Raw genomic sequence first — 19,202 nt, 5'->3', positions numbered from 1 at the left:
GCTTGTTATTCCTTCACGCGAACAAAACAAAACAAAAAAAAAAAAAGACAAGGACGTGGAGGACACGGAATGAGGTTCACCTGCGCAAAAAAAAAAAAAAAAAACAAGCCAATAATGTTGCATTTTGACTTTCCATATTCGGAGCGTATCGCATGTTTTTCTCCTGGTACTCCAGCTTCCTCCCACATTCCCAAAACAAGCACACTCGCTTAACTGAAGCTTCGTGATTGTCCTTACATGTGAATTTGAAGTGTAAAAGGTTGCTTGGCTACATGACAATGTAACAAAGTATTTGTACTTAATTCAATTTTCTTTGGGTTATCTGCGCTTTATATGAGTACATTGGACTCATGCATTATTGCAATTCGGCATCTACAGATTTACCTATTCACAGATTTTTTTAAATTAGTATTTTCTTTTCCAATTATTATTATTCATATTTGTGTATTATTTTTTGGTAGATATCAACCCCAAACACACATGCCCCTGCTTACTGAAGAATTATGGGGGTTAAAAACAACCCCCCATTTTCATTTTAGCAGATATCCACAAATTTTTCCTATTCGCGATCATGCCCGGTCCCTAACGCCAGTGAATAGCGGGGGTCCACTGTATTACTTTTTTCAGTCTTACTCGACATTCAAAATCAGATGTCTGTACTGTCTGCTCCTTTGTCAAAATAAAATCCTTACTTTTTTCAACCTCCGCCGATGACGACACAACTTAAAAGATTTAACTAGAGAGGTCAACCTCGGGTGACATTTTGACTGAGTGAGAGACACAAGGTGGAAAAGAACAGTGTAAATGCATTTGAAAACCTTGTGTCACATTGTTTTGACTTGTACCGCTCAGGTACGTCAAGAGAGCCAGTGTGTAGACGGCGGCTTTGGGCCGTCATGGTTGCTTTTGAATGCTTCTTTGTCACGGCGGCGTGAAAAAAGCACAGCGGTGACCCAGTGGGATGTATTCCAGTCAGTAGAGGCGTTCTGTTGCTCAAATATGTAAGTTGGCATTAGAAAGACGCGAGAAAGTATTGTGCGTTCAGTAGACAGACCCACATCATTCAAAAGCAGACACAATGACTATTTTTTGATTTTTGCATTTTTGAAGCCTCATTTATCCATGCATTTTCCGAGCCGCTTATCCTCACAGGGGTCGCGGGAGTGCCGGGGCGTATCCCGGCTATCTTCGGGCAGGAGGCGGTGTACACCCTGAATTGGTTGCCGGCCAAATGCAGATCCTCATTTATAGTCTTGCCAATTAGTTCAATCATTTACATTTGTCAGGATTGCTAACAACACTTCTATGTGGTGTGTCAGTTTTAAAAGGTATTGAGTTTCAGTTTATATGAACTTAAGTAATGCAGCGTTTGGTAAATCACCAGAGATGCCACTTTATCATTTTTCTGAAAGCCAGTGATTTTGGAGATCAGTGGATTTTGCCTGACTGTGACGACATTTTTACTCAACTGTGCAGTATTATCTTAATGCAGTAAAAAATGATTTTTTTGGTTGGTTTGATGTCACCGTGTTCCTAACTGAAGTTACTAGTGGGGCATAGTGTACATCAGAAATAACGACTGACCTTGTACCCGGAGGATTTGACGTGCAGACCTCTTTTCGTGAGCGTGGACTTCATGCGAATGAAGAAGCCGCGGTCGGGAGGTTCATCAGCGGGAGAGTGAGGACTGGATGGCGCTGCTGAAGATTACAGAGCGCGGGATTAATCACAGGTGTCCATCTTGTGCGCTCGCAGCCGTTACTGACGGCGCGAACCGTACCGCTGGGCTCGGGTGTGCCGGCCAGGGAGGAGGCAGAGGCCGAACTGGAGGGGGCGCTCTCGGGGCCAACTTGGCAGCCGGCCTCGGCCCGCAGGTGCGGCCTGATCCCCAGCCGCTCGGCCATCTCCACGTGGTCGGCCGGGTGGATGTAGTCGAACACGCTGCTGCCTGTGAGCTCCACCTGAGGGCGGACACACACTCTTGTTCACCCACCACAAAATATATACATATAAAAAAGAAAAGAAAAAAACCACACTGAACACAAACCCACCAAGAAAAAAATCAATATGTGTTATGACAGGGAAAGGAAAACCTTGCTCTGGGTTGCAATTCAACAAGGTGTGTGGCACTTGTAAGACACCCCCCCCACACCCCCCACACACGTTCCCTGTCTCAGAGGAGCAAGTGACGACAGTATTACTCAAATAACCCGGTGAGATAAAAATCAATTGTATGTGCTGATTAAAAACGGGTGAACTCTAAGTATCTCCGGAGGTCGCATCACTATTCTTCTTCTTCCTCTCCCGCGTTCCACCCTGCTCCTTCATTTAGTCGCTGCCGGCAGTCCATCCCGGCAGGCATAAAGAGCTCGTAGCGCCCGGCGTGATCCCATCATCACAATACATCATAGTCAAATCTCCAATCATTTAAAGGCAATAATGGCGCCGCTCTTGCACGGTATCCATAAAAGCGGCACAATCGGAGCAGGTGCGACTTGGCCCAATGCAATGTGGGTAAATGAATGCGTGTGTGTGAGACGTACACGCCGTTTCCATTACATTTGTGAAGGTGTGCGTGTTTGTGTGTGATTGTGCGTGCCAATAGCATTCCATCTGATAACGGCGTGGCTGCAGCAGCCTCACACCCTTGTCTGTAGGACACAGCCATTTATGACCGGATTAGAGCCATTTACTGCGGGCTTTATGGGAGCTTCAGCAGGCCCTCAAGGACAGCCAGGGAGCGAAGCAGGCAAAAGCGGCCATGACGCTTCGATACAAGCGGTGATGGGATGACTGTTGGGACTTTCCCCACATACTTCTGGATGCCCATTTTTACTCTCCCGATCCTCTTCTTTAATATCCTCAAAGAGACCGGTATAAAAAGGAAACATTTAACTGGCAAGACTCATGACTAGGATGAGATATTTGAAGCTTTTGCTACATATGAAATATCACATGACGTAACACCTTCTTATCTTGCTGACTTGTGTTCCTTCCGCAGGTCATGAAATGCTGATCCTTTGGCGACTAAAAGCAAGTCAGCAGTTTCTAGATCTATTTGAGCGCCTATGAACTGGAATTGCGGCAGCTACCTCTGTAGGAATGTTTAGATGTTGATGACACTTGTTGAAAGCACACCTAGCATGCTACGCGTCTCTTGCCCCGCCTTACTCCCTGAATTCTGGATTTTGGCCTGACTAGCTGCCGCTTCCCTTCTCCTCTTCCCCAACCTCTCTGCCCGGAGAAGGGGCTACGTCGCGCCGAACAAAGCGACGCCCCGTCGAGGGCTTGTGCAATCCGTATTTCATCAAACGCACCGTCATGCTGTTTCAACTAACATTGTACTGCATCTTGCCATGTGATTAATATTGGCCAGTGTAGCGTGGTCATCCTGAAAATGGGATCCATGCATCTATAATCCCTTCTCAAGATTTCTACCTTTTGCCCGAATGGATTTTCTGAAGCCTTTTAGACCAGCGGGGCGTCATCGATCTCAGTAAATGTTCAGCCTGCGAGGCCCTTTGAGACTCTTTTGCAAATAAGGGATATATAGTTAAACTTGACTGCGCTAAAGGTGGTGGAAATTCTCAGTGAGCATAGGTGGGTTATCCTGAATCCTTGTGGTACTAAAATTTCCCAGAGAAATTGAGAAATAGAAGTCATTTAGGCCTGTCTATCAGTGACATTTATAGTACAGTGGAAACCAGGTTCATGAATGGATCGGTTCATGAATAATTTGATTTATATATTTTTTTTAATGTTGCCTCAGTTCAGGAGGAGTCAAGCCTTCCGCACAGAATGCTCACTTCTGCATTTTTTTCATGCCCCGTTTGCTCCGAGAATCATATTTCACAACCAGATATGTATGGGTTTTTTTTTTCCACGCAAAATTAGTCCTGAGCGTGCCTTCCAAGAAATTGAAAAGTGTGTTGATATTAATGGCAAAAGCTGATTTGGTGTTCAAATATTTCAGTTCATGAACAAAATGACCATGCAAAAGAAAAATGTTTACTGTCTGATATTATAGGGGACCTATTATGGAAAGTTCGTTTTTTTACTTTTAAAATTTGCCAGGGGTGGTTTAGTTTTAGCCTGGATTGATGTGACCATGACACCTGTCTAACCACACATGCGCATTGTTTCGCCATTTCAAGGGCAAACTATGGTGGCCTCAAAGGGTCAAGGAGCGTTTTGGCAAAGTCCTCTTTCGTAAGCTTGAGCTTATTAAAACTGAATCACCAAAACTGATCGTGAATGGCATGGCGAGTAGTTGTTGTGATATCCTGCATAATTTGTACGGAGCGCTAGTGGTCCTCGGCCAAGGGGAGGGAAATCCTGTACTCTACTTGTCTAGTCCCCCTGCGGGCGGGGTCCTCAAAGATCTTTTGATAGCGATACCAAACACAGAGGTCAGCGGCAACATGTCGAATTGTCACAATACACCATCGAGGCACTGACATTTTAATCACCATATATTAAGTTTTATAAGGGCAGCACAGGGTTGTCATTATCATGCCTGCATCTCAGTCGCGGGGTTCTGAGCTTGAATCTCTAATCGGGCCACATACTGTAGATCAGGTCCAGCTTATCCCGATCTGTACGCCGTCCTTACAAAAATAGCTTCAAGATGTTTTAATATCAGCCTTCAAATGACAAAAACCCAAATGTGGCACACGATAAAATACTTTTTCATCACAATGTCAGTATTAGAGAAGATAATGAGTGGAGAAATAAAGGGTCAGTTCTGTTCCTGAAGAATCAGATGGAAAATGTACTTGTACACGGACGGACTGCACACACTTGTGACCGTCACCTTCTGATGAAACATAATAATATTAATCTCCTTTTGCCTTGTCCCGTTAGGGGTTGCCACAGCGTGTCATCTCAGATGAACGCATATATTTGTTTGGCACAGTTTTTACGCCGGATGCCCTTCCTGATGCAACCCCTCTGCATTTTACTCGGGGAGAGAAGCTTACAGAACCTGGTACTCCCAGGAGGTCTCCCATCCAAGTACTAACCAGGGCCAAACCCGCTTAGCTTCTGAGATCTGACGGGATCGGGCATCCTCAGGGTAGCGTGGCCGTAAGCGAACATAATAATATTAATAATGGCTGGAAATCAAAAAATAAGGAACACCTCTAAGATGCAGTCCAGTTCTACATCACTACAAACTACAAAAAATATTGTTAAATTAATAAAATGTTAACCAAAAGTGAGCCCACTATATTTTTAGTGGGGTAACATGTAAATGAATAAAATAAAAACAGTGTTTGTGAATTGGGTGTAACTTCTTTGAAGTTGACTAATTGCTAATAACGTGTTTTTGGGATCTTGTCTTTTAACTCGTACGTTTGGTAATGCTGCCAGAATATAACGCTTTGTGAGGCGACAAAATGTCTTGCCAATGAAGTGACGGAGTTTCCACACATCTGAGAACATGAAAATTAAACGGTAGTGGATGAGCCAGTTCGCCATGCTGTTGTGATTGCTACTAGTCTTAAAAGATTCATATGAGTGGGAGAACGTTGCTGGTTGAGAGGAAAGAGGGCAGCGGTATGAAGTAAATCCCCACCTTTGTACCTGAATCTCATGTCCGATAATGCCGTCCGCAAAAGCACTTTCACAAGAAATGTATTCATTGTTGTTTGATACCAAGCACACCACCATCGTGATCAGTGTGTGCGGCCATATGAATGGTACAAGTGTGTGGAAATATTGAGCCAGAAACGAACCACTGAAATATGTCTTCATCTGAAACTGCTCTGTGGCAAAAAAAAAAGAAAAAGACAAAGAAAAAAAAGGTTAAGGACCACTATACAACTATTGTCACTACAAATACAAAAACAATACTAAGTCGTTCAACCCCAAGGATCAAATACTGGAGGAAGTGTTATATAGCAGGGGTGACTCAGATAGCAACTGGTATTTAATATATTCCAGTAACTAAACAATATTTATGGTGGAGGGGGGGTTACTGGGAAATAACCCTATTATATTTTATTCATATGGAAACCAATTTAGGGATTTCCTTTAAATGCACGCCACCTGGACAGAGTATTAAAAATTTGAATTCCACTGGAGGAAAAATACACAGAATTAATTTTCTACATGAGGCAGCAATAAGAGAGCTGATAGGTTTCATTTGTTGTCTTTTTGATTCAAAACTGACAAAAGTAATTTTCTTCAAGAGGCTTGAGATGGACACGGCCTGGCAGATAAATCAGCAATTTATTCGCAAGGAGGGGGTGATTTTTTCTTTTTAAAGAAGGACAACAATAAGTCCTCCTCCGCTCCATTGAAAGAAAGACAATCCCATCACCCCCTGCAAGTATTGAAGACAACATCGAGGGACAAACAAGACCTTATGGGCTTTACGATGACGGGGAAACAGGGTGGGGAGGGCTTGGGGGTGCTTAAGACCTATGCGAATACTATCACTGCATCACCAGTGGGAGGGAGGGATTGAAGTGAAAGATCAGACGGAAAGGGGGAGATGAGAAGCAGACGCAGCCATTGAGAGGATGAGTCAGGCTCAGACATAAAAAACAGGTATAGCATGTGGTGCGTGGTGGGGGCGGGGGCGAGGGGTGGGGGGGGGGCAGCGGCGACGTGAGGAGAGACCCAGATCATTCAAGAGCGTGTGCGCGGCTAGACGGCCTGTTTCTAATGCCATTGTGTGTGCCATTGTTTGCGTGTCCTGCGCAGACACGTACGGGCATGTATCTACTGTGGGGATGAAGAAGAAGAAGAAAGGGGGGAGTGGGAGGGGGCAGTGAGGAAGGAGAGACATGATATAAATAATAGCAAGGGGACTTTAATATGTATGAGGCATCCGGGCAGTGGTCCACAACACACTTGCAGTCCTCATTGACTGATGGGAGAGGAGAGAGAGAAAGAGGGGGTGGGGATGGGCTGCATACTTACCATTCCCAGATCAATTCTCCTCTCCTCCCTCGTCCGAGCATCCTTCCTCTCTCCTTTTTTCCCCATTTATCCCCCCCCCCACCTCCGCCCTTCATTCCTGTCCCTCCCGCTTCCAATCTCCTTGATTTCATCCATCCTCTCACCCTCCGCTGCTTCCCATCACGCATTCGGCCCGCGTGGCCTCATTGCAGGCCGGGAGACCCCGGCGAGAGGAGCAATGATAGGAGTGGGCGTCCGGGGAGCCGGAGGCGGAGGCGTGGTGGGTTGGGGGGTTGGGGGGTTGGGCTCGGCCGTGCCCTTGGTCAAGGTGTGTGACCCGGGCTAAGCCGGTTAACCATCCACCCTCCTGTCAGGGGAGGGACCCGGGGGCAGAGGGGTCAGACATCAGGGACGGGGGGCAACATGCCCTCTAAAACAAACCACCAGTTACACACTTGCGCTCGTTTGTTTGCCCGTCCTTCCTCTCTACCCCGTGTGTGTGTGTGTGTATGCGCCTGGACTTGCCAACAAAGTGTGTGTGTGTGTGTGTTCTCTTCCCGCCTCACCTTTTCCCTCTCTGTCTTTTCTCCATAAAGCCTCTCCTATATCCTCTCTCCTATCATAAAGCCTCCCCTCACCCGCTCATATTCGGGGAGGGAGGGGAGGGTGGGGGGCAAACGCGACATTGTATGCTCAAGGTTTGGGGCGTAATCTGCGATCATAAATAATTTCATTAGAATGCTGATGGCTTAGGTCCTGTTTGAGGAGATGTGATGGGTTAGGCCATCTGCTCAGCTGATAAGAACAGCTCTGTTTTATTAGCATCGCCACCAAAGCCCGGCTGTCTTGTTTACCTCGGCAATCCCAGGGCGAATTTTCTTCCAAGCGCACATTTAAACTCTGTTTACACACTCGTAGTCATTCGCTCATCTTCCGGCGGTGTCTCTCTGTTCATTTTCCTCGTTTCTCCGCTCATCTCGTTCTTCTAACCGCTGCTTTTTTTCTCTCTTGGTTTTGTTTTTTCCTCATGCATTTTTATCGTGGACACGTGTGTCATATATATGTGGGGGTCACGGCTGAGCTTCAAGGTCTGCTCCTTTATCCTCTAATCCTTCCTCTCTTTCTGAAGGGACTGTGATTTGATGTTAAGTTGCATTTAAAGGGCATAGCTGCACTAGCCGTGTCTTTGGATGGATTTACACTCCAGGTCCAAGTGCCCAATTCGGATTTAATGCCTACCCCCCCCCTTTTTTTTTTTTAACTACATCTATTTTCACCCGAGTCACAAATGTCCAATCGCACCGTGTTTACATTCACAGAATACATAAATAGAAGCAATTGTGAAAATGTTGGACCGTTTGGATGTGTTATTTTAAATGTTGTAATGAAATTTTGTCCTACCCCCCGTTTATCTTACTGTTATCAATTCAGATTTTTCTTAGGATGTATGAGATTTGTTTTTTCTTTCCATACAAGTATGTAAATATGGATTATTGATAACATTATTGTATACAAGTATACAGAGGCCTGGATAAAGTATGACAATATATGACAAATGACTATATGACAAAACATTATTATATTATTGTTATACAAGTCAAAACTATATCTCGAGGGATACAACTAGATAAGTTCTTATATCTACTCCTTATTGAACATGTGCAAAGGATGAAAAGTATCACCTTTGAGGCCTTTCTTCCTCAAGTAATCACTCATTCACATGTGCAAGCGTTCCATTGTTTTAAAAATATACAGAGGTTACATTATTTTCAACGCTACACACACACAAAAGAAAAGAAGATGGGTGAGGTCTGTGCGTTTTGCTGGTCAACTAATTTCTCCTTATGTTAAAAATGTTAGTTAAAGAATGAATGCACAGTTAGTGGCTTTATGAAGACTTCAATTTACATTTCAGTTGCTTCCTATTGAAAAATGATTTGAAATGCAATCAAATTGGAGTTTGACCGGCTCCAGTGGCGTTTCCACCATATTGAATAACCTCTGTGAATTGGGAATAAACTAAATGATCAAAGATTTAAAACATAATATCATTTTATTGTCAAAAGTGATCCAGCGAAAGATGAGACGTGATGATGCGACTATTAGTTGTCCTGCACCAGCTCGCTCTTCGAAAAGAAATGTTCAAGCTCAGTGGGGCTTTACTGTTGAAATAAATTCAAATACAGAAAAAAAAAAAAATCAAAATGTGCCTTGGTGGAGGTCTGTAATAGAGAAATGATCTCAAATCCCTTAAATTCAAGCCTTTGCGATGGAATCAGGTACAAGACAGCAAATATCCTTACACAGCTAAGCAAAATTGGCCCACAACATCACGCGGACATGATTATCACGGACAAATGTGAGCCCACGACGGTGACCAACGATCTTTCGGCCCGGACACGGCTTGCGTTTACTGTGCTGAGATTGAGAGAAATCATCTTATTTAACATGGCTGCCCGCAGACCTTCAACCACAGCCAATTTTCACAATTAAAATCAAATTTACATCCATTACTGTCGCGCTTAGCTCATTTCATCCTTTTTTCCCCCTTCTCCCTGCGTAGCGCATTGTCTCCTTCTCACTTTGAAACATTCCTCCTCTCTTATCACGGCTCTCCACCTTCCTCCACCCCCGTTCTCTCTCTCTTCCTTCGCCAACTGTCTCTATCTATCATGCCATCCCCCTTGGTGTTCTCCCCCCCCCCCTACAATCAATGTGGCTTTTAAGATGCCTATCGATTTGTTCCCCTAGACAGGCCCAGCGTGCCGGGGCGACACTTTGATTGCTGGGCCAGTAATTACTGTTATTATTTATGCATCTGGGCAAAATGGCAGGACTTAACATTCACAGTACAAGAGGCCACAGGCAATCAACAGAGGTGAGCACCTGGAGAGCGTTCCGGAAAGGAAAGAAGGGCGTGTGCGAGGCGAGCTGTAAAACACGCACACACACCGCATATACTGTCCAGTGCTGAACACATTTTGTAGACCGCGACCTAATGGAGGAATCATACCATGGCTGCCTTGAATTAACAAATCTGTAATGCACAATATAGTACACTACAAGTTCAAAGGTCTTCAAATAATATTCATGTAAAACACTTTGCTATTTCTTCTTCTTTCTGTTCTTTACTAATCAGTAGTACAATAAATCATTATTTTAAAAAAAGCAATTTGTGACCAAAAAATGAAAAACAAAGAAGCCTTTTGTAAAAAGAAACACATCAAGCACACCAAGTCACTGTGACACTAACGTTGGCATTTCTTTGACCTCGAGACACCTCAAACAAATAAAAATAAAAATAAAAAAAACTGAGAAAGGGCTTCTGATAGAGAAATTACCACATGGCTCAAGTTAAGGAAGAAAATGGAATTGTTGCAGATTCATTGAAAAAGAAAACTGAAATATCACACAGTCATAAGTGTTAACACCCTTGCTCATTATTTAGTAGACCAACCCTATTGAGCCGATACAGCCTTTTGGGGAATGATGCAAGAAGTTTTCAAACCTGGATTTGGGGATTCTCTGTCATTCCTCTTTGCAGATCCTCTCCAATTGTGCCAGGTTGGATGGTGAATGTTGGTGCACAACAGCTTTCAGGTCTCTCCAGAGATGCTAGCTAGCTGGGCCATTCAAGAACAGTACCTGAATAGTTCTGAAGCCACTCTTTGGTTATTTTAGCTGTGTGTTTGGGGTCATTGTCTTTTTGGAAGGATAACAGTGGAGAAGGTTTTCATCCACGATCTCCCTGTACTTGGCTTCATCTTCAATTGTAACCAGTCATCCTGTCCCTGCAGCTGATAAACACCCCCACAGGATGATGCCGTGGCCACCATCATGCTTCACTGTTGGGACTGTATTGGGAAGGTGATGAGCTGTGCCTGGTTTTCACCCACACATTCTGCTTACAATTAAGGCCAGAAAGTTCCATCTTGCTCTCATCAGATTAATGAATCTTATTTCTCACCATCTTGGATTTATTTTTATTTTTTCTAAGCAAAGTCCATGCGGGCATTCATGTGTCTTGCACTGGAGAGAGGCTTCAGTCATTCCAGTCTGCCATAAAGCCCCAAATAGTGGAGGGCTGAAGTGATGGTTAACTTTCTCAAACTTTCCCCCATCTCACGACTGCATTTGTAGAGCTCACCCATAGTAATCTTTGGGATCTTCTTTACCTTTCTCACTAAGCCTCTTCTTCCCCATTTGCTCAGTTTTCCAGCTCTTAGAAGGGTTATGGTTGTCCCAAGGGTCTTCCATTGAAGGATTATGGAAGCCACTGTGATTTTTAGGAACCTCAAGTGCTGCAGATTTGTTAGTTTTTTTGTAACCTTGGCCAGATCGATGCCTTGCCACAATTGTCTCTGAGCTCTTCAGGCAGTTCCTTTGACCTCCTGACCTGCACTGTGAGGTTTATGATCTTATATAGACAGGTGTGTGGCTTAATCAAGTCCAGTCAGTATAATCAAACACAGCTGGACTCTAATGACCGTGTAGAACCATCTCAAGGATGACAGGAATAAAAGGATAGCACCCAAGTTAAATCTGTGTCACAGCAAAGGGTCTGAATACTTATCGCTGTGTGATATTGCAGCAGTTTTTATGTTTTAATAAATCTGCAAAAATGTCAACAATTGTGTGTGTACATTCATGAGGAAAAAATGAACTTAAATGATTTTAGCAAATGGCTACACTACAACAGAGGGAAAAATTTCAGGCGGTCTGAATACTTTCTCTACCCACTCTTGGTTAAGTAGTTTAACACTTCTACATGTAAATAAATTGAGATACACCCTGGAATTCTGAACGTTTGTCTCATTTTCATATTTTGATTGGACACCCAAATGTGTTCAATGTCTAACAAAAACAAAGGATATATATTTATACAAATGTATATAAACACACACACTTATATGCCATATGTACATGGTAGGTATATGCCAGGTGTCAGATCTATAATGTTAGTCTAATAATCTAGTCTAGTCCAGGTGTTAGTCTAATAAATAACTCGATAAATAACTGGATGAGCAGAAATTTTCTTCAACTAAATCACAACAAAACTGAAACAATTGTTTTCGGCAATAAAGAAAAGAAAATTGCTGTTAGTAAACACCTTGAGTCTCTATCTTTAAAAACCAAAGACCAAGTCCGAAACCTTGGTCTTCTGATTGATTCTGACCTGACTTTCAACAATTATATCAAATCAATCAATCACAAAAACTGCCTTCTACCATCTGAAAAACATATCTAGAGTCAAATCTTGTATGTGTCAAGCAGACCAGGAGAAGCTCATCCATGCTTTTATCTCAAGTAGACTTGACTACTGTAATGGTCTTCTGACTGGACTCCCCAAAAAGAGTATTTAACAGCTGCAGCTCATTCAGAATGCTGCAGCTTGCGTTCTGACCAAAACAAAGCGGTCAGAGCATATAACGCCAATCCTAAAGTCCTTGCACTGGCTTCCAATCAGCTTTAGAATAGATTTTAAAGTTTTGCTACTGGTCTATAAATCACAAAATAATTTCGGTCCTGAATACATGAAAGAAATGCTTACGGAATACAAACCCAGAAGAGCTCTGAGATCGACCTACTCTGGTCAAATAGTGGAGCGCAGAGTTCAAAGCAAACATGGTGAAGTAGCATTTAGATATTATGCTGCACAAAAATGGAATAAGTTGCCAAAAGAGGTGAGGTCAGCCCCAAGTGTGAATATTTTTAAATCCATCTTGAAAACTCTTCTTTTTTCTGATGCTTTTTACAATATATAACCACTTTTTGATCATATTACTTTCACTGCAAGCAGTTTTAATTGTTTTTTTTTTCTCAATATTTTCTTTGTCATTTTTATTTTTTATCCCATTTTAAATCTTTTATCTCTTTGTTTTCAAATGCCTTTAATCATGTAAAGCACATTGTGTATGAAATGCGCTATACAAATACATTTGCTTTGCTTAATAATGTAAATTTTATTTAACTTAGTTTTGCACTAGAGTGCTACTTGTCGACTGTCGAAATGACTTATATCAGTTTCTTTGGTTTCTTATGGAAGAAATTGAGGTTTCGCATGACTTGAATGATACATGAAATTCAAAGAAGGAATAGTTATTTGCACGTGTGTACCTGTTGAGTTTGCATTACCTGCGAAAGTCCCAGGTAGATAGAAACTGTCTCTGAGATGTAAAGAAAGCGTCCCTCCTGGCTGACCACGAACACGAAGCCGTCCAAAGACTGTGGATACACACGCACAAGCAAAGAAGACATACAAATTAGAGCAATTAGTGTGTATCGAACAAGCTACAATGGGCGAACAAACAACCCGTGACCCTGCAGCCCTTTTTTTAATACAAAAGTACACGCACACACACGGGCAAACACACACACAATCAAATGTGCATGTATACAAGCACAAACACAGTACTTAAATAATATATACAGTATATGCAATGGCGCAGTCATGCAAAAAGATACATATTCCCAACAACCAGTAAAAAACAAACAAAAAAAAAACCATGCGCATTTACACACATGCATGCTCACATACACACACTGACAGACAAGGACAAGACTCAGAGCAGTATAGTGCAGAGACTAGAGTAGCTTCAATCAGATGTAATGAACTCGCAAAGCAGTACACTATAGTCACACACACACACACACACACACCACACACACACACACACACACACAACACACACACACACACACACACACACACACTCACTCACTCACAGAGACATGCACACGCACACACACACACACACACACACACACACACGCAAACAGGCGTATACATATGCAGACAGCAACAGAGACACAGATAAAACCAGAGTCATTACAGTCTGCAGTGAGTCTAATGAGAAGTGAAAGGTATACAACCAGCCCATTAGAGAGGACTGCTTCACAGAAAAATATTAATCGTCACAACAAGCTTCTCCACACACACACTCTCACACACACGCACACACACAGAGCAGGGCCACTTCGCTGTAAAGAATGATTGCTATTTTGGCGGGCCCGGTGCTTAAAGTGGCAGCGGTAATTTATGCAAGTGACACATCCAGTATGCAAATGCGTGGCCGTGTGGGGTGCGGGGAGTCGTGTGTCGTGGCGAGGAGAAAACCAGCCGCCTGAATGTCGGAGAACTAAAGTGCAATTATCAGGCTATTACGGCCGGAGGACGGCTCGGGAGGAAAGAATCATACAGTTTTTTTTCTCTCCTCTTCCGCAGCGTTAATTTGATTCCTATCAACGCCGCTCCCTAAGTCTCCCATCCCTCTTTAAAATGCCAAAGAAGAGCGGACGTGTGCTTCTCTTTTATTTTTTTTTCCCCGCAAACTGTCTCACTTCTAAATTCCCAACCTCCTTCCACCTGCTCCCACACCTACCTTATTCCATTCCTCCCTTAATCCTTGTACTTCCCCCTTATCCCTCTCTGCTCAACTCACTCTTCTGACTGGCGTCGTTCCCTCAGCATCCTCGTAATCTGCGGCGTTACATTCCTCAGAGTGTCTACATGCTGCACTTCTCCCCCCCCCCCCCCCCCCCCAACCCACTCCCCTTCCTGCAGCCTTCTTGCTCCACGCTCCCCAGCCTACAATTCACCTGTGTAAAAAGTACACCGGTCAGCTAAAGACGCTGTCTGAGCATCTGAAGTTCATGGCTTAGTCTGACCGTTACTGTCTTGCAAAGCTTGCTGGCAAGGTGTGTTGTTTGGTTTACAGCAGGGCGCTAGCAAAATAAAACCCCCTCTTTTCTTTAATCTGACCGACCAAGGATTTACATTACTTGAGTCCTTGTAGTATCGCAGAGATACGGCCTATTCTATTCATGAGTGATGCAGAGACCACAGTTCATACACTGTACATATGTTTCATCTCGGCTCAACTACTGCGTTGCTTTCTGGTCTTTCCATATAATTAACAGGTAAGACGTATTGAAAAGAGACTTTCCACCAATCTGATTGGCTCAATCAAATTGTCACGTCATGTCATTATCCAAGCCGTTTATCCTCACAAGGGTTGCGGGAAAGCTGGAGCCTATCCCAGCTAGCTTCAGGCGAAAGGCGGACTACACCTTGAACTGGTCAGCAGTCAGTCGCAGGGCAGATATGAACACCATCACTGAGCGGGAATCGATACCACGCTGCTCGCACCACAGGCAGGCGTGTGTACCACTACACCACCAGTGACTCCCGCTCAATCAAATTATCTATGATATTTTTAATTTTATGCAAGTTTTATGATCCGATGTAATGTCTTCATTTTCAGATGTGATCACAGACTTCATTGATCAGATCAGCGAAGCGATCATTACAGCCAAAATGATATTTAATTTTGCGACATTCTGCACCATTGCCAATGTTTCAATCCGAAAGCTAGTTCTGTTCTCTATGCCCATGGGCAGTAGTTGTAATCCGCGTCAGCCGTGATTTACCGTAATTTCCAGCCTATAAAACACAACTATTTTCACACGCTTTCAACCCTGCGGCAACTCTGGTGATGCGGCTAATTTGTGCATTTCTAATGGCCGCAAGGGGGCACTTGAGCGGAAAAGGTAAGGGTGAGACCGGTGGAATATATGTGCCGAGGAAGTGACTTTTACCGGAATGGCCCTATTAGCGCTGCGCTAGTGTGTTACTGCGGTGTCTCAGTGATTTTTACCAGTATGTTATTTTTTTAACCGGCCCTGTTAGCACGACGGTGCTAGCATTAGCATTAGCACGGGGGCGTTTGCGTTAAACTCTCTGTGTACTGTCTTTCTTTGTAAATATCTCGTGTTTCAATGCGGGTTTCAATGTGGGCTCTTGCGGGTTTTACACAGCTGTGGCGTTTGTATGTACCAATCGGTATTTCCTTTACAAAAGTACTGGGTTAGGCTTATAACCAGGTGCGTTCTGTAGGCCAGGTAAACATATGGCTAACAGTACCATGACTAACTTGTGTTAGCAACGGAGCCTCCAAGGTCAATACTAAAGAGGAATGCGATGCAACACCTCAGAGAAGAGACTTTGCACTTTTCACGGCAGCGCAACAGCGATACACGAGCATCTAAAAAAGAAGCACATGGCCGATTTCAAATAATTGCCCAGCCCTGAGCTGCAGGAAGGAAAACATCATTTATCCATCCTGTGAAGTTGCAAAGAAGGCAGTGAGGAAGATGTGAGTGAGTGTGCTGGCAGTTACCTGCAGGAGATGCGCCCCCAGGTGCTGTTCGAAGATGTCAGTGGCCAGCGAATGTGAGGACCGTCTCACTGCAAAGAGACAGACAGGAACACACGTGAGGAAGACATGAGAGCAAACTGAAATTCAAGCAGACAAGACTCCGGAATCCTGCTCAGTAGCACCCCAGAGATCACAACGCCTTGTCTACTGAGAGTTTTTCAATGACACGTAACTCCCCATTAATTAATGATATGAAATTAATAGAAAATTAAATCTGATGACATGGTTGAATGGACCCTCACGCACCCACCATATCATATTGGGAGGTATGTCAAACAAAGGACACCATGAGAGTATAGAGAGGATCGCTTTACAATGAAATGGGCCGTAGTTGTTCGCTAACCCACATTATCGCAGACATAGTAGAATAGCTAGAATTGAAAAAAGATCTGAGGCCCTGCCATTCATTATCTGAGCTGCTTATCCTCACAAGGGTTGCGGGAATGCTGGAGCTCATCCCGGCGGTTACTGGGGAGGAGGCGGGGTACACCCTGAACTGGTTGCCAGCCAACTGCAGTGCACACGGAAACAGACAGAAGTCGCACTCACAATCACACCTACGGTAATTTCGATTGTCCAATTAATGCATGCATATTTTTGGGAATATGGGAGGAAACTGGCGTGCCCAGAGAAAACCCACACAAGCATGCAATCCCCACTAAGAGGGGGCTGGGATTTGAACCCCAGCTTTCAGAGCTGTGAGGCAGACGTTTGAACCGGTTTTGCCACCCACTCTTAGGCCATAAAATTAAAAACATCTGAACGAAAAAAACATTTATAGTAGTAAAAACAATTTCTGTGGTGCATGATGGATCACTCCCTGAAAGGAGTTTGCTCACTGTAAGTTCTGGGAAATTTGTGGGGCTCCTCTTTGCTCCACTCCTTCCTTTTTAGTTGTCATTCATTAATATTTTGCTACAATTTTTCTTCCTTGTTAGTAGTGTTTTATGTTTATGTTCAGCCTTTTAATTTATGCCATCTATATTATTACTCTACCGATTTCGCACTCTACTGTCACCTTCACCTGCCATATTAGTTTTATTTGTATTATGCTGGTTTATAGAGTTTTTCCTCCAATGCTCTGTGAATGCTTTGGGCTCCCATCAGTAGCAAATGGTAACAGGGAAATTGGATTTGGGGCCTAATTAAAAAAACAACAATAACCCCCCCCCCCCAAAAAAAAACTTGCACCGTACATACAGGATTTAAACAATTTTGGAAGTCGTATTGATAAAAACAACTCAATTGTATTTTTTATTTTCAACCTGATAAACTCCTTGCAGGGAATGCGTTTTAAACAACAACACTGTTGAAAACCATCTATTATGAGTGGAAGTACAACTTTATTAATTAAATATTATATTTTTTTGGAGTCACTTTTGAACATTTTTGGAAACGAAAAATCACAACAAATTGAACAAACAAGACTCCAGTTACCTTGAGTGGATTTTTACCCCCTCTCCACACACACGTAACTTTTAGCTAGTTAGTATTTTCCTCATTGATATAGTGACAACGATTTTTAAAAAATGAAAAGTAAAATGAATGGTTCTCTCTTTTGGGTGAATATCAGTGTTGTGTGGCATCAAGTATCCCTGAAGATTCAGCACATTTTGGCATTGTAAATTAACATCAAATACCAGAGGAATAGAAAGCATTTTAAAAATCGAAATAGCTTTTCAAGGAATGATTGTGAGATAAGTTTGGTTTGTGCTCTTTGGAGGAAGAACAAAGCTTTTTTTTTTTTTTTTTTTTTTTTACATTAGCGAAGACAAAAGCGCAAAGTGGGAGCAGCTTGACATTGCGGCGCCTACTGAGTGTTTGATATTGTTTTAATATTAATGGAGGCTCCACACTTGCTCGGGAAAACCTTTTAGGTCTAATCTTCACATATGTACATATGTATTTCTGCATAGGTGTAAGAGTAAAAGTACTTTCCGACTACATTCAAGCAGATTTTTCAGGTATCTGTACTTGAGTAATTATTCTTCTCGCAATTTTTTTACTCATACTCCTATTTTAACACAATAGAGGCAAATTTCAAATCGTGGGCATCATCATGCGGCAAGTTCACATACGCCACAGTCACAGACTGTCATGATTCAGCATTATGGTAGCCCCACGTCAAATAGTTTGTTTACCGGAAAAGCTAAGCGTGACGGAAGTCCCGGCCGGCCACCATGGCTTGCTCTAAAATTCCGAAGGCTGACTCAGAAAAGAGAGTTTTTAAAAATGAATGGCTGAAATTGTACGTTTCTATTCTTCCAGAAGCCAGCTCAAAACTGCTCATCTGTGAGACCATTGCTTTATTAACACTTCCCAATGAAAGACATACCCTTCAACCCAACATATCCAATGAAGGCGGTGGCCAGAACTCTGAAGAGCAAACAAATGTTCCCTCCAGAAAAGCGTCGATTTAGTATCTCTGACGTAAAGGAATGTGTCGATGGAGCTGCCAAGCATCTGGGCTAACTACTCCAAGGTCAAATCTATTTTTTTTTTTTTTTTTACTAAAATGTAAAAAAAAATTACACAATAAACAATGCACGCAGGCCGGACTGAAGTACATAACGGGCTGATTCTGGTTCCCGGGCTGTAAATTTGACACCTCTGCTTTCGAAATAACAAAACAGAGTGTTTGGAAGAGCACAAGAGGAATGACGCCACTCAATCTTCCACACTTGCACGCACGCACACACTGTATCTGCTTCGCCACTCTTAATGCATCCCAAACACAAGCTATCAGAGCTGCTCGGTGCCAAAGTGGCGCTGTTTACCGAGGCAATTACAATACAAATAGAGTTGGAGGTGGTTAGGAAGGCAATTGAGGTGGGCGGGTGGGGGTGTGGGGGTGTTCCACATCGAGGGGCAGGGTTGAGGAATGTGGGGGGCTTGCAGCTTGAAGATAGGTATGAGAAATGCAGCTCGACTAAGGTGAGGGAAAATGAGAAAACACTAAGCAAGGTTGGTGGTGATCACTTTCTTCTAAGCCGGCATAGGGCACGAGGGGCCCTCAGTGACGTGCAAGATTAATTCACCAATCAGCCGTATTTACTGTTTTATGTTGGCGGGGGAGGG

The 19,202-nt window shown here is 43.3% G+C and overlaps 1 protein-coding gene and 1 pseudogene across 5 annotated transcripts in view; both read right to left on the bottom strand.

Moving 5' to 3' along the window:
- npas1 (neuronal PAS domain protein 1) overlaps window positions 1-19,202 on the bottom strand; it is a 109,060-nt gene that overhangs the window by 9,047 nt on the left and 80,811 nt on the right. For 4 of the 5 annotated variants that reach the window (XM_061827177.1, XM_061827176.1, XM_061827178.1 and 1 more), the window contains 4 exons: window positions 16,086-16,153; window positions 13,042-13,131; window positions 1,781-1,961; window positions 1,585-1,700 (listed from right to left, as the gene is read on the bottom strand). In XM_061827177.1, the coding sequence (XP_061683161.1) occupies window positions 1,585-1,700; window positions 1,781-1,961; window positions 13,042-13,131; window positions 16,086-16,153 (455 nt within the window). The remainder of the gene's footprint in view (window positions 1-1,584; window positions 1,701-1,780; window positions 1,962-13,041; window positions 13,132-16,085; window positions 16,154-19,202) is intronic. The other variant, XM_061827181.1, reaches the window with a different exon arrangement.
- On the bottom strand, window positions 4,973-5,091 carry LOC133505440 (5S ribosomal RNA; annotated as a pseudogene).

Source organism: Syngnathoides biaculeatus, chromosome 8, assembly GCF_019802595.1.
Source record: "Syngnathoides biaculeatus isolate LvHL_M chromosome 8, ASM1980259v1, whole genome shotgun sequence".
In the NCBI taxonomy this organism is placed as follows: Eukaryota; Metazoa; Chordata; class Actinopteri; order Syngnathiformes; family Syngnathidae; genus Syngnathoides; species Syngnathoides biaculeatus.
The sequence above is the reverse complement of the archived record's forward strand: the minus strand, read 5'-3'. Positions and strand labels throughout refer to the sequence as shown.